The sequence below is a fragment of the Kogia breviceps genome, chromosome 1, assembly GCF_026419965.1.
Source record: "Kogia breviceps isolate mKogBre1 chromosome 1, mKogBre1 haplotype 1, whole genome shotgun sequence".
In the NCBI taxonomy this organism is placed as follows: Eukaryota; Metazoa; Chordata; class Mammalia; order Artiodactyla; family Physeteridae; genus Kogia; species Kogia breviceps.
In genome coordinates this window covers 106,250,407-106,265,312 of record NC_081310.1, presented here as the reverse complement: position 1 = coordinate 106,265,312, position 14,906 = coordinate 106,250,407, and the positions used below count along the sequence as shown (strand labels likewise).

General features: G+C 39.5%; 1 protein-coding gene across 2 annotated transcripts in view; it reads right to left on the bottom strand.

Moving 5' to 3' along the window:
* The window catches only part of MFSD14A (major facilitator superfamily domain containing 14A), a 39,028-nt gene extending 24,650 nt beyond the window's left edge, over positions 1–14,378 (bottom strand). The window contains exons 1-2 of one of the 2 annotated variants that reach the window (XM_059077572.2): positions 13,924–14,378; positions 753–848 (exon numbers count right to left, since the gene is read on the bottom strand). In XM_059077572.2, coding sequence (XP_058933555.1) covers positions 753–848; positions 13,924–14,007 — 180 coding nt within the window. In that variant the 5' untranslated portion in view covers positions 14,008–14,378. The remainder of the gene's footprint in view (positions 1–752; positions 849–13,923) is intronic. The other variant, XM_067040469.1, reaches the window with a different exon arrangement.
* Positions 14,379–14,906: the final 528 nt, after the last annotated feature.

The window sequence follows — 14,906 nt, the reverse complement described above, 5'->3', positions numbered from 1 at the left end:
ATTTATGAACAAACTTTTTATAAAAGTCTTTTCTGTGTATCAACAAACAAGCTCATGAAAATACAAGGAAGTATATCTCTTTAAAAATCTGTTCTTCTGGGATTTAGAAAGCTGTACATTTATCCTGATTACACCTTTCAAGATATCATAGAGATCTACTATTACTCCTTCCTTCATTCTACTCCCCTCATCTAAACCGACAGGAGAAAACTAGCTATCACCTAAGATGTTTGGTCTGGCAGGGAGGTCTTTTTGTGAGGTTCTAAACCTGGGAATATTTGAGTAAAATCAGCTTAGAGCTATGAAAAGAATGACCTCTCTAGATGGTTACCTCTAGATCCTCTGCCTAAACTAAAAGAAACTTGTATTTGGAAAATGCAACTGCAGGAATGAATCTCAAAATCATAATGTTGAGTGATTCAGGGCACAGACACCATTCTTCCTAAGCTTGTCAGTATAAGAATCCTTTCCACCTCACCCAGAGGGGGGACTGAGCCCTGCTTAAACTTATCCAGTGTTCCCCAGAAGAATCACACCCACCCAAGCCCTGCTAAAAAGTAAGGGAGAAGTAAAGGTTGGAAAAGACAACTAAACCAGTAAAATACAGTACTAAATGGCTGACAATATTGGTGGGAGAATTAACCTTGGAAAGGAAAAAGGGCCTTTTTTCCCTCCCAATACTGATTTCCCTCCTGAAACCGAAGAAAAAGAAATTTTAAAGTCAGTGATAAATAAGTTAAAAGATTACTTACCACCAAGGTGGGTGCTGTCAATAATCCCCAAGCAAAAAACTCCAAAAAGATGACGATAACCGCATGATAAACACTAGGAGAACCTATTCCTTGAGGCTACAAAAACAGAGTTTTAAAACATTAACGGTGCATTCCAGAATTACTAACAATGACAACAGTCGATAAATATTTATGGAGAACATTCATGTATTGGGCACTATGCCAAATATCTGGACACTCACTGTCCCTGTCCTCAAGGTGATGGGGGCAGACAAGGAAACAAATACATACATTATATAAGCATAGTGTGCAATGGGAACACAGAATCCAGAGTGAGGAGGGGAGTATCAGAATTCCAGGAGGAAGGCTGAAAGGAAGTAAAGGAAGTAGGCCAGGAGCAGGAGTGGGAAGGACAGCAGAAGTCAAGGAAGCAGCCTGCACAAAGGTGGCAAGGCTTTTGAGCAGAAGGTATTACGGGACTCATACAGTTCAGTACAACTAGAGAACGGGCTGCACACTGCGAGTACTGAGAGATGAGCTAGAGGCACACAGGGCTAACTTGCATGCTAAGGAGTCTATGCTCAATTCTGAAGGCAATGGGGAGCCACTAAAGGATGTTAAGTAAGACTCATGTGATCAGATGAAAGTTTTAAGAAAGATCATTCCGGCAAAGGTGTAACAGATAGATTAAAAGGGGGCAAAACTGAGGAAAGTTAAGAAGCTACTGAAGTTAAGAGGCTACTGCACTGATCCCAAAACATAAATGAATCATGTGGCAAGAATGGTAACAGACACCAACATGGTTCAAAAGCAGAAAAGTCCCGAGTAGCGTATGAGAGATCTGGGACTTGATATACATGAGAAAGACATTACAAAATTAACTTTATACTGCTGCTAGAGATATCTTAAGAATTACTTCAGTTGCTGGATTTTATATTTCTAAGGGCAATATTAAATTGATAGAAAAGCAAATGACCTATAACATTAACTCAGTCTCCATTAACAAGTTTATATAACAGAAAGACAAGTTTAATGAATACATATAACAATGCCATACTTAAGTTTTAAAAATATATTCAGTAGTCTTATGTGCAAAATATTAATAGTATTTGGATTTCTCTATACACTAAAAATGATGCTACATCATTTTATAAAAACAGATGTCTCTCCCAACCTGCAGAATACAGGTACCTGAAAGCCCCCTTGGGAGGAGAACTTGCAGTTGAGGAATCAGAGACAACAGAGGTGGGGTAGGGGTTGGGAGACATAAGAGCTGAAGGACCATGGCTGGGAACGAGTTTGTACAAGACCTCATTCATTCAACAAACATTCAGAGTACCAGAGGTGCTGGGATTACAAAAACCAGTAAGACACACTCCCTGATCTCAAGGAGCTCACAGTGTAGAGAGGAAGATGCCTCACTATAATCATCTGCTTATATGTAAATGCAATAAAAGAGATATATACCAGTTTGGAAGCAAGGAAAGGTTACTGCAAGAAAATGAAGTAGTGTGGACAATCACATCAGAGAAAATAAAACAGACGAAGTAGACAATGGCCTTGACAGTTTAAGGCTGAAAGGAAGGCAGAAGAAGTAGCCTCTAAGCTTTGGTAAGGAGTTTTTCATCTTCACTCTAGGAAACCACTGAAGAGTTTTAAGCAAGAGAATGGTGTGATGAGACCTGCATTTTTAAATACATCATGGTGATTTCCTAAAGGATGTAACAGGAGCAAACTGCATGCAGAAGCAGGCTATTAGAATCAGTTCAAACTAGAGGTAATGAGGGTATGACATAAGGGGGTGGCATGGACGCTGGAGGGGAGGGAACAGAAATAAGAATTTAGGATTTGAAACTGAAATAATTTGATAAATGTCGGAGGGAGCGTCAAGAAGAAGACTTCCAAGTTTTTAGCTTGGTTGTCTACTAGTGGAAGCTGGTAGCTTCCTAGCTCTTTTTTCCCCAGGAGGCTCAGATTTACTTCAGATTCTATCTACAAGATAACCCTTGTACTTAAAACATTTCTATTGTCCTCTGAGGGCTGATTAAAACAATTAGTCAGCAGCAAATGTGATATTTGAAACCACCAGAGTAGGTGAGATGAAGTGTGAAAAGAGCAGTGGGCTAAGACAGAGCCCCAAGAAACACCAAATTTTAAGTACAGTTGACCCTTGAACAATGCAGGGGTTAAGGGGCACCGAGCCCCACACAGTCAAAAATCCATGTATAACTTTAGAGTCGGCCCTCCGTACCTAGGTTCTGCATCTGTGGATTCAACCAACTGCAGATCATGTAGTACTGTAGTATGTATTTATTGAAAAAATCCATGTATAAGTGGACCCGGGAAGTTCAAACCCATGTTGTTCATGGGTCGACTGCAGTGGGCAGAAGAAAAGGAACCCATGAAGATAAAGAAGGAACAATCAGAGAAACATCAGGAGAATCAAGAGAATACAGTGTCACAGATGACAAAGGAGCAGTTTTAGGAAGGAAGGGGTAATGCCCAGTACCAAACAGATAAGGTAAAAACAAATGTCCACAGGATTTCGTTAAGCTCCGAACTAGTTTTGTTCACCATCACGTATACTCAGCATCTATTAAAATGCCAAGTAGAATTTCTCAGGGCCTTTAACATGCTAATTTATATTATATTATTTATATTATGAATCTCCAAGAAGATATTATTTTCCAAACTTGACCATGAAATCCTCTGTCATATAAGAGACAGTATCTCACCAACACTTGAGTTCCTTGGAAAACTGTCTGAGAAATATTGATAAAAAGTAAGATGATAATTACGTAACAATGTGTATAAATATACACATAGAGCCAAAAGCCTGGAAGTGGCTGCTTAAGTGAAGAACACTTAATCATTCAAGGACAGTGTTCGGAAAGCTTCGCAAAGGTATTAATAACATAGAGGGAGTAGGGATGGCGCAAAGTGAATGGATACAAAAAATATTTAAGAGGTAGAATAAGAACTCAGTGGATGACTAGATATAGCAGAGGAGGGTAGAGAAGATCAAAGATGAAAAGATTTCAGTTTCTGCCTAGGTCAGCTGGACAGTGAAGAAAAGGGAAAGAATAAAAGATTAGTTTTAAACATACTAGTTTGAGAAAAACACGTACAGCATTAGCTGAATTTAAAGAAAACAAAGTGAGTAAACTATGCAAGAAATAGCAAAAGATTAATATCTTAACTAGGTAAAGCATTCATGAAAACCAATACAAAAGCACAAAGATGCTATAAAGATATAAAGAATATAAACAAATAATTTTTAAAATAGCTCATCACATTCTATCATGGAAATAACCAAACATTCAGTAAAAGCTCCAACACAAAAATGTTCACAGCAGCATCATTTATAGTAGTAAATATGGAAACCTAAATGTTCAACCTTTAGTTACATATCCTATAATCAAATCATGGTATATAAATTAGAATAATATGCAGCCAAAAACTGTTTATTGATAATCTTTAATGACAAGTAAAAATGTTTATGGCAATGTTATATTAAAAAAAAAATCAAAGGAGGATATAAAATTGTATGTGTAATTTCAACTATGAAGAACAAAATAAAAACTCACCTCAATGTTAACAACGGTTATATTAGGTAGTGATTTTAAGTGACATAAAATTGTTTATTATGCTGTTCTGAATTTTCTAAATCTTTTCTAATAGTCATGACTGTACTTTAAATAAGAGGAGGGACTTCCCTGGTGGCGCAGTGGTTGGGAATCCGCCTGCCAATGCAGGGTACACGGGTTCGAGCCCTGGGCCAGGAAGATCCCATATGCCACGGAGCAACTAAGCCCGTGTGCCACGGCTGCTGAGCCTGCGCTCTAGAGCCCGTGAGCCACAATTACGGAAGCCCACGCGCCTGGAGCCCGTACTCCATAACAGGAGAGGCCACCACAATGAGAAGCCCGCGCACCGCAATGAAGAGTAGCCCCCGCTCACTGCAACTAGAAGAAGCCTGCGCGCAGCAACGGAGACCCAACACAGCCAAAAATAATAAAATAAATTAAAATAAAATAATCACCTCACGTGTCGGTCAGAATGGCCATTATCAAAAAATCTAGAAACAATAAACGCTGGAAAGGGTGTGGTGAAAAGGGAACCTTCCTGCACTGTTGGTGGGAATGTAAATTGATACAACCACTATGGAGAATAGTACGGAGGTTCCTTAAAAAGCTAAAAATAGAACTACCATATGACCCAGCAATCTCACTACTGAGCATGTACCCTGAGAAAACCATAATTCAAAAAGAGACATGTTCCATAATGTTCACTGCAGCTCTATTTACAATAGCCAGGACATGGAATCAACCTAAATGTCCACTGATAGATGAATGGATAAAGAAGATGTGGCACATATATACAATGGAATACTTCTCAGCCATAAAAAGAAATGAAATTGAGTTATCTGTAGTGAGGTGGATGGACCTAGAGTTTGTCATACAGAATGAAATAAGTCAGAAAGAGAAAAACAAATACCGTATGCTAACGCATATATATGGAATCTAAAAAAACACAACGGTACTGATGAACCTAGTTGCAGGGCAGGAATAAAGAGGGAGACACAGAAAATGGACTTGAGGAAATGGGGTGGGAGGGCAAAGCTGGGGCAAAGTGTGAGTAGCATCAACGTATATACACTACTGAATGTAAAATAGTTGGCTGGTGGGAAGCAGCAGCATAGCACAGGGAGATCGGCTGAGTGCTTTGCGATGACCTAAGGGGTGGGGTAGGGAGGCTCAAGAGGGAGGGGATATGGGGACATGTGTATGCATATGGCTGATTCGCTTTGTTGTGCAACAGAAACTAACACAGTATTGTGAAGCAATTATACTCCAATAAAGATCTATTAAAAAATAAAATATTTTTAATAAATAAATAAGAGGAAAATGTTTTACTTATCTAAGAGAAAAACTATGTAAAAGATAGGTAGTTGCATATGCTTGTCACTCCTAAGCCATTCTCTCATATTTCCCAGAGTTGGGGGAAAAAAGTGTGTGTGTGTGTGTGTGTGTGTGTGTGTGTGTGTGTGTGTGTGTGTGTGTTTTAAGGCAGGGGAGAGATAGTTGCTTGCCTTAAGGTACTGGTAATTTTGAGAGTTGTATTATATCCATAGTCATCTATCCTGTTTTAAATGAATTCAAAAGTGATACAAGGCTTCCCTGGTGGCGCAGTGGTTGAGAGTCCGCCTCCGCCTGCCAATGCAGGGGACGCGGGTTCGTGCCCCGGTCCGGGAAGATCCCACATGCCGCGGAGCGGCTGGGCCCGTGAGCCATGGCCGCTGAGCCTGCGCGTCTGGAGCCTGTGCTCCGCAACGGGAGAGGCCACAACAGTGAGAGGCCTGCGTACCGCAAAAAAAAAAAAAAAAAAAAAAGTAATACAAGATCTTAATAAAACTGACAAATTTTTTAAATATTTTACTTATCTGGATTACAGAAACTTCTAGGCAGGACTTTTGATGTAAGTTGTAATGGAATACCGATCCATAATCAAAATTCCAGGACAATTTGGGAAGAATACAAGGGTCATGGCCTGGGCAGAAAGACTAAGGGAAGAGGGTTAACAGACAAGTGGGGGGCAAATATTTGACCAGTGCGTGGTTTACAGCATCAAGAGTAGAAAGTTCAGCATAATGAGATCATATCAACATATGACATTTGAAGATTCTCAAAAGAATTAAGAGGTACAAAGTGAAAAATTCTGAAGGAGACAAATTTGAACATAAACTAACATGTACCTAACCCCAAATGACAAGATATTGCGCCTAAAAGCGTAATAATTACTATACCAAAGGTCCATTCAGCTGAGTAATTTCCCTCCTATGGAGGCATAAGAGATGATTCCATGGCAATTACCTCTAACTTCAACCTCAGAAGTCGGGGACAATCTCCTTTAACCCCACCTCCACCCTCCAATCTAATTCCATTTCCCAAAGCATACTTTCCATTGGTAACATATTGGGTTTCATCATCTAGACTTTTGGCTAAGCCTTTTAAAAATCTACTTATTTATTTTCCATCCTATAACACTAGATAACTTTTACAAAGTTATATTTTGTTTTGTAAAGTACCTATTTTATTTTATTTAACTTAAACTTACCTTTTTCAAGTTCACGCTCTCTGAGGCAGGCCCTATGCTTTATTCTTCTACAATCTGGAGCATGTGGTACATGCATAGCACAAAAGTGTTTAATAAGTGTTTGCAGAACTGAAATGAATTACTCTGTAAGTCTCCTCTACCTATCACTTTAGGCATTCAGTATATGGTTGCTGTATTTAAATATTGTTAAAAGGGCAACAATATATTCATTAATTAAATTTGCAACTTCCCCTATTAACTCCTTCCTCTACACTGTTACTGACTGCTACTGTATCATCTATCACATGGGTTTACTGTACACATACATGAGATTAAAATAATAAAAAAATCACTAAAGACTTAGAATGATTTACATTCATAATCTTATTTACCCCTTCTAACCTTTCAAGTTAGATACTGTTATCTCCATTTTACAGTCCAATACAGCACATAAGAGATGGATCAGTCAATCCAGGCAACTGCAAAGCCCACCCAAGTCTGGAGCTACACTGGTTGCAGTGGTTACACTGCATATATTACCACAGACTGTTACTTAAGAGTAGGGATCCAATCTTAACCATCTTAGTATCTCAATGCATAGCTCAATGCCTAGTATAGAAAGGGTATTTCATGCTCATGGATTGACTGATAACCCTTATCATGAGAGTCAGTATCTGTTAGATGACTTGACTCTCTTAGCAGTTAGGGGTAAACTATTAATTTCTTACCTAAATCCTCATCTAACTCTCAAATTCCACATCTATGATTGTCCAATCAATATGAGTTTATGAATCCAGCAGTTATTGTGGGGAATATGGACTTTAATAACTTATGTTATATTCCTATCAATGAATCAGGGACTTATATGGGTTGTTGGCCAGGAGAAAGAAGTAATTCTACCAGTAACTGGGCATTATAATCCTATTTATTAAAATAAAATGTTATCCTGTGAGGAAACCATGAGAATAAGCCAAACTGAGGATCATTCTTCAAAGCAAAGGCTTAGACTATTAAAAATGTCAATATTATCAAAAATAAACAAAAAGCTATTCTAGACAGAAGAGACATGGCAACTAAATGTAATAATTAAATTCTGCATCCAAAAAGACTATAAAGGACATTATTGGGAAATTGGGGAAATGTGGACTGGCCTATATACTACACAATATTATTGTATCAGTGTTAAATTTCCTGAATATAGTGATTATATTGTGGTTATGTGGGAGAATATCCTTACTCTTAGGTGATGCATCCTGAATGTTTTAGGGATAAATTGTCATGATGTCTACTACTAACTGAAATGGTTCAGAAAAAAATGAAAAAATATATAGAGAGAAAGGAAAAATAAATGTGGCAAAATGTTAACTGCTGAATCACAAATCTATGGGATGGGCAAATAGATATTCATTATGCTATTCTTGAAACTTTTCTGTAGTTTTGAAAATTCTCAAAATAAAAGTTGGGGAAATAAAACCACAACAACAAAAAATAAAGTATGAAGGAGAATAATTTTGAACTTAGAATTTAATACTGACAAGTTATCAACTGAGAATGAGGATAAAATAAATCTTCAAAAAGAATCACTGAATTTTCTCTGAACAATGTATAACTAAGTTTATTAAAATAATTTAATGTGAAAGTCTTGCATAAAAAAAGACAAAGATTCTTAATTATAGACATCTAAGACCTGGAGCTTTTCATGGAAGAACACTAAAACAAAAATGTCTATAGAGAATACCATAACTACAGAGCTGCTTTCCTGGGATCCTGACACATTATGGAATAACTGGAGGAAATAAGGCTTTACTGCTAGTATTTGGTATCATGTTTCCTCTCTCACAAAGTCAGCTGGTATTTTCTTATTTTCTATGACTTTAATCAGGCAAGGCAAGGTTTACTACATTTGTAAACAAAAAGAAAACTGATCCTTTATATCCTGAAAGTATGAATCACCATAAACATGTAGAGACACCATTATACTAATTAAGTTACTTTGGCTTAATTTGCAGCGAGACTTCAGAATTATTTTATGGATATATTATGGATCAATTTAAAAGAGATATTCAATACTTGTGTATCACAGAAGTGAAGAGGTATTGGTTAGATTGCCCCTAAACAGAATGAAATACACTTCCTATAAATATTCAACAAGAGTATAGTGAGATCAAGTTTTACTCTTAAAAAAATAAAGAAGGTTTACAGCTTGAGATTGTACTGCTTTGAGGTAAATTTTGAAAAGAAAAGTAACATGACAATCTATTGCATCCCTCTCCATTCCTGAGGGGAAAATATGTGGCTGGCTGTTAAATCAAGTCATCATTACATTAAGTGCTTATCCCCATGAACACTGAATGGGTTACACAGTTCAAATGACTACAAACTAAACTCACTAAAAAGGTAAAATAAAATTAAAAATTAAAAAACCCCCATCAACACAAAAATCAAACCGTCACCAATGTCTAAGATGGAGCCTAAGCTCAAGACCAGTCTTAGGGTAATCTCTAATTACTCAATTTATAGAGCTAAATGATAAAATATAGACCACCTCTTGTTTTAAAAAGACTCCCTAAGAAGTATTTCCTGTGGTATAATTAATAACTGTATTTATACACTATTGAGGAAGTAGACCTATTATTAAGAATAAGCTATTATATCTGGCTCTGAAAGAAACAAACCCATTTCAGGGATCTTGATGTGCCCTGGCTGAAATGGTCATCTGTTACTTTAATTGACACTTCTAATTCAAAATAATGCCAAAAGACAACTCAAGCTTTTAAATAACTGGAAATTTTAGATCATATATACTTGTCAGAATGATATTTGAGAAAAGCTATTCTTTTTACTTAAGTTCAACACTTGAACTATAAGTGAATTTCCACAGATGATATTGGAAAGCAGGTCTTCAAACTATAGTAAGACAAACTGGAAATATAATCTGAGAAAACTGTTTGCTAATTTACCCTCAAACACACTAACCTAAAGCAAATGTTGACTCAAGGAGGTAAGTCATTCATGGTTCTGCCACAAGCGTGCCAAGGACAAATATACATCCTGATGTTTCTAGGCATGCACTACTGATTTCAAAGAACAGCTGCTTTTTGAAAGGCACCATGGCCCTCTTCATGGCTTGCACCCTAGGAACCAGAGGCTGCTCTCTGGGGGCTACAAAGAGCTATTCCGCAACTCCTTCAGCCATCCTACCAGGTGAAGAGTGCAAATGATCAGAGCTTAAGTCCAGACTTTTGAAATGATTTTTGACTCCTATTTATTGTGATTAAAATCAGAGATATCAGGAATAAATATCTGGTGCTCTGCATCTCTGGGCACATCTGAAATGTCAATTTTACTTTTTTCAGGTACTTCCAATAAAGCAACACACATATGCCTTGCTTTCTATCTAATTTTTAAAGTCATTTTACCAATTCACTTGTGAAAAAAATGGACATTTTTCACTTTGTCAGAGATGCAGACTCACAACTGTATTCACAAAACAATAAAGATCACAATACAAAACACAGAAAACTTTAAAAAATCATAAGGAAAATTCTATCTTTGATAATACAAATAACTCACGTAAATAATTCTTTGGCTCTTAGCCTCTACCAAGAATACTTAATAAACTATCTGCTAATACATGGTAATGATTTAACAACAAAACCTGAAGTATTCTAAAATGTCAGAATGCACTTTCAATTCAACTGTCCTAAACGGTCTGCAATGAATAAGAGATGTAGCAAAATGTTACATACATTAAAACATAATTAAACACTGTAATCCTATGTGCGGATGCTTCAAAAAGCAAAATCACCAATAATGTCACAGCCACTTTCATCAGTAAAATGGTATAAGCAGATGATTAAGTAAATATTTATTGAATTTAACCTGTGAAACTATTCTTTAGTTACTTATGTTGTTTTCATATAGAACAACTGTTCTTAACCTTTCAGGAAGTATGGATCCTTTTGTGGAATCTCCCTAGAAAAATGTGTAGTCAAAAAAAATTTTGCAAACAACTTCAGGGTGAACAGACCCAAGTTAAGAACTCCTGATACAGAATCACACACCTTCATGTAATTTATCTTAATTGTGTACTACTCAAATGAACAACATAATAGTCAGCCTTACCCTGGCTTCAGCGCCAACTGAAATACAATTTCAAGAAAAAATTTAGTTACTTATGATTAACCTGGTTTGCTTAGAAGGGTTCACTTCTTCAAAACTGTTAGCAACTACAGTAAGCATGTGCTAAGTTTTTGACAAATTAACAGCTCATTACTAATTTTGTTTATGAATATTACAACTGGCTGATCAAGCTTACAAAGATGCTATTAGCAGAAGGACAAAGCAAAATAATCTTAACATTGTTGAACACTAGGAAGAAAATGGAAGGGGATCAGGTCAGTACCACTGGCCAGGGATGTGAAATACTGTTCAGAGCTTGTCATGTATGACCATATAGCCTCAGACACCTGGATGTTCCTAACAGTAGTCCAACCAATTTTAAGTAGAGAGGCAAAGAAGTAAATGTCATTTTAAAACTATTTTTATGACTAAAATAATTCCACATATTTTCACTTACATCGAGAGTAGATTAAAATACAAATACTGCAAAAAATTACCCTGGCACTTCTAGAAATAGAAATATCTCCTGATTATATATGGGAATAAACAAAATTACACTAAAAAAATCATCTTAAGAATGTGCTACTAGACACATTTTTAAAAATCACTTCAAATGTGTTTTTATCACTTTAAATTCACATAGTAGGCCCTGTAGGATTAAAAGATGCATAAACAAAGTCCCTATTCTAAAGAGGTGTCCAGCGCTCTTAGAATGGAAAGTTTAGCATAAGTGTACAAAGATGATAAATGATAATACCCCCATGCCCACATCCCTCAAAAGAAGCTTTCATTTATTTTATGATGGGGTAAAAACTGTATTTTGTGTCCAAAAGCAAGCTACGAATTCACTACAACTTCAGTGAATATCAAGATAAAAAAAAATAATAACCTCTTCCAAATCACCCGGGATTTAATTGCTATAAAGCGAATTTTAAAAGTCAGAGGTAACAAAACTGAACTTTACAAGGTAAAAGGTATGTTTCTTAAAAACAGCTTCATTCTTATCTTTTATTAAAAAAAAAAAAAAAAAAAAAATCCTAGGGGCTTTCCTAGTGGCGCAGTGGTTAAGAATCCGCCTGCCAATGCAGGAGACATGGGTTCAAGCCCTGGTTTGGGAAGATCCCACATGCCACGGAGCAACTAAGCCCGTGCGCCACAGCTACTGAGCCTGCGCTCTAGGGCCTGCGCGCCACAACTACTGAGCCTGCGTGCCACTACTGAAGCCCGCTCGCCTAGAGCCTGTGCTCTACAAGAGAAGCCAAGGAATGAGAAGCCCGCGCACCGCAACGGAAGAGTAGCCCCTGCTCGCCACAACTACAGAAAGCCCAAGCGCTGCAATGAAGACCCAATGCAGCCAAAAATAAATAAATAAATAAATTCATTTAAAAAAATACAAATCTTAAATATCACTTGCTTTTACAAAATACAATTCTTTGATGCTTCTATTTTGTAGATTGTAGATGAACTTAAAATATCAAATCCCTATGATTGACAAAGGCAACCAGTATTCTTTCAAGCTATTTCTCTCCCCACATAGTAGTTCTAACCAACTTGGTCAAAAGAGCCATGACAATTCATAACTGACTTAATCAAAATAATGTTTTAATTAATTAAATAATAATAAATTAAATACAACAAAAAGATCTGAAGACTTGAATTTCAAAGTTTCTTTTTTCAACAAATGTCAAAGCTATGACATCTATAGATTTGACAGTTAACTAAAAGTATATTCTGAAATTGCTACATATGTCCCAAGCTTTCTAAATTTTAGCATAACTAACTGGGCCGTATTCTGAAATGTCAAAAGAAAGTTGTCTCTGATTTCAAATGAATTTAGCAAATCCTCAATGGCGACCTAATTACATATTTAGCACTGTGCTAGTAGCTGAGGGCTCCAACAAAACACAAACAAATATGGAAAAAAGGAACCATTTCTGCACATTTCTCGTTAAAGTGAAGTATGTATTTCACCTTTGCATTCTATTTCGGAACGTGATATCAAAGAATGCAACAAAGACCAGAGAGTGTAGCAACGGAGAATTTTCAGCTAAAAAAAAGTATAGGCGAGTTATTGTCAATTAAAAGGCCTACGTCCCCTGCCGGTTAACAGCACAACGCATAAAGTTGACTGTGATGACAACTGTTTCTAAAAAGCAGAAATTTTTTTCTCGCCCTCAATCTGTCTTCCTTTCAAAGGTCTTCCAATCCTCAGGCCATGATCAACTCTACCTAGTATTTTTGTTTTAAAATACACCAGGTGATTTTAAAACAGGGTGATGACTCTTCTTTGAAAACTAGCAATTGAAGTCTAGGGCCCAGGTGTCCTCCGTCACGCTCCTGACTGCGGGAAGTGAGAAGCAAAGCCCACCTTCTGACAGTGTTTACCGTACTGGAAGCAGCCAAGAGCAGGAGCACTGACCCAGAACACCGTGGAAGAAGGGAGCGAGCGCACTAGGGGCCCCAGCGGGGTCGCCGCGCCAGATGCCACCCGGTTAGCAGCATATGGGAGGGCAGGGATTGCTCCCGGCCGCTACCAGAGCCCGGCCACGGCCTCGCGGGGCCTGGAAGGCGCAGCCGACGCTGCGGAGGCGAAGGGGACGACGGAACCAGTTCCGCCCCGGCGACCCGGCGGGCCGGCCGGCAGCGGAGCCCGGCGTCGATTCCTCCCCGCGGCTGAGGCTCGTGGGCTCAAGGCCGCAAGGCCTCCAGGGGCGGCCAAAGGAAAGCGTGGCAGGTGCGGGAGAGGCGGGCGGCATCTCCATTCGAGAGGACGGGCCCCGCAGGCCGCAGGCCGGGGCGAGGGAGGAAAGCCCCTGGAGCAGAGGCACTGGAGGCCCGGGACTCCGAGACACCGGCACCGCGGGAGGGGTGAGGGAGGGCGGGGGCAGTCGGGGGCGGCTGCAGGCGTCAGCGTTGGGGACAGAAAGAGATCCGGGCCCCGAAAGACCCTCCCCAGCGCGGTACCCTAGCTCACCGTGCCTCCGTCCTTAATGATGATCTTCTTGGCCAGCATGATACTGCGGTTCGCGGCCCGTTTCTTCTTCTTCCCCTGGGTCATTTTACCATCCTCGACTCCTGGCGTTGCTGCAGCCACTCCCGGGGCGGCCGGCCCCAGCGGCGAGTGCCGTCCCGCCACTACTGCCGGGCCGAGCCACTCGGGGCGCCCGCCGCCATCTTGAGGGCCCGGCCTGCCTCCGGAGGCGCGTCACATCGTGCGATCGGTCGACCAGCCCGCCCCGCCCACGTGACGCGCCCCACCCGCTTAGCCGCTGGGCAGTCTGCGCCCGCGGAGGGAAACCCCGAGGGAAGCGGCCTGCGCGCGGCGAAGGCAGCTGGTGGAGGAAGCGGCGCGTGGAGGGATCCGTGTGCTCTCGGTTCACCAGCTCGCTCAGCCCTCACTACAGCACTGGGCGCCGGGGACGGTGATAGATCCCCTAAACAGAGAAGAATTTAAGTTTCGAAAAGTTACGTGCTAGTGGAAGTACAGCTGATAAACGGTTGCACTGGAATTTTAACCAGGTGTCCTCAACTATGAGGGCTGTCTCCAAGTGTGTTCTAACCAACACCGGAACTGAAGGAAACCGTTGAAATAGTTTTACAGAAATAGTGGGTGACTGAAGGGGTAAAGATAAACTGAGTTTACCTAGTCTTTTGTCCTTCTGGTGCCGGGGGCGGAGGTGGGGAAAGCCTGGAGCTCAGCTGAAGCCCTCCTGTTTCCAGGAGCTCCCTGGCCCCAGGCAGAATCTTTTCTCTAATCCCTGCCAATAAAAATTTACATAATCTAGGCCACACTTTGTAGCCCACTACCTGTTTTACCGTGTTGTTTAAAAAGTAACGTTGTTAATGAACGCTGTTAATTAACAGTTGTCACAAGTGGAGTATGGACTTCATATTAAAGTATCACGATGTTAAATTTGAGATTACTGTGTTATGTAAGAGAATACCCTTTTCCTTAAA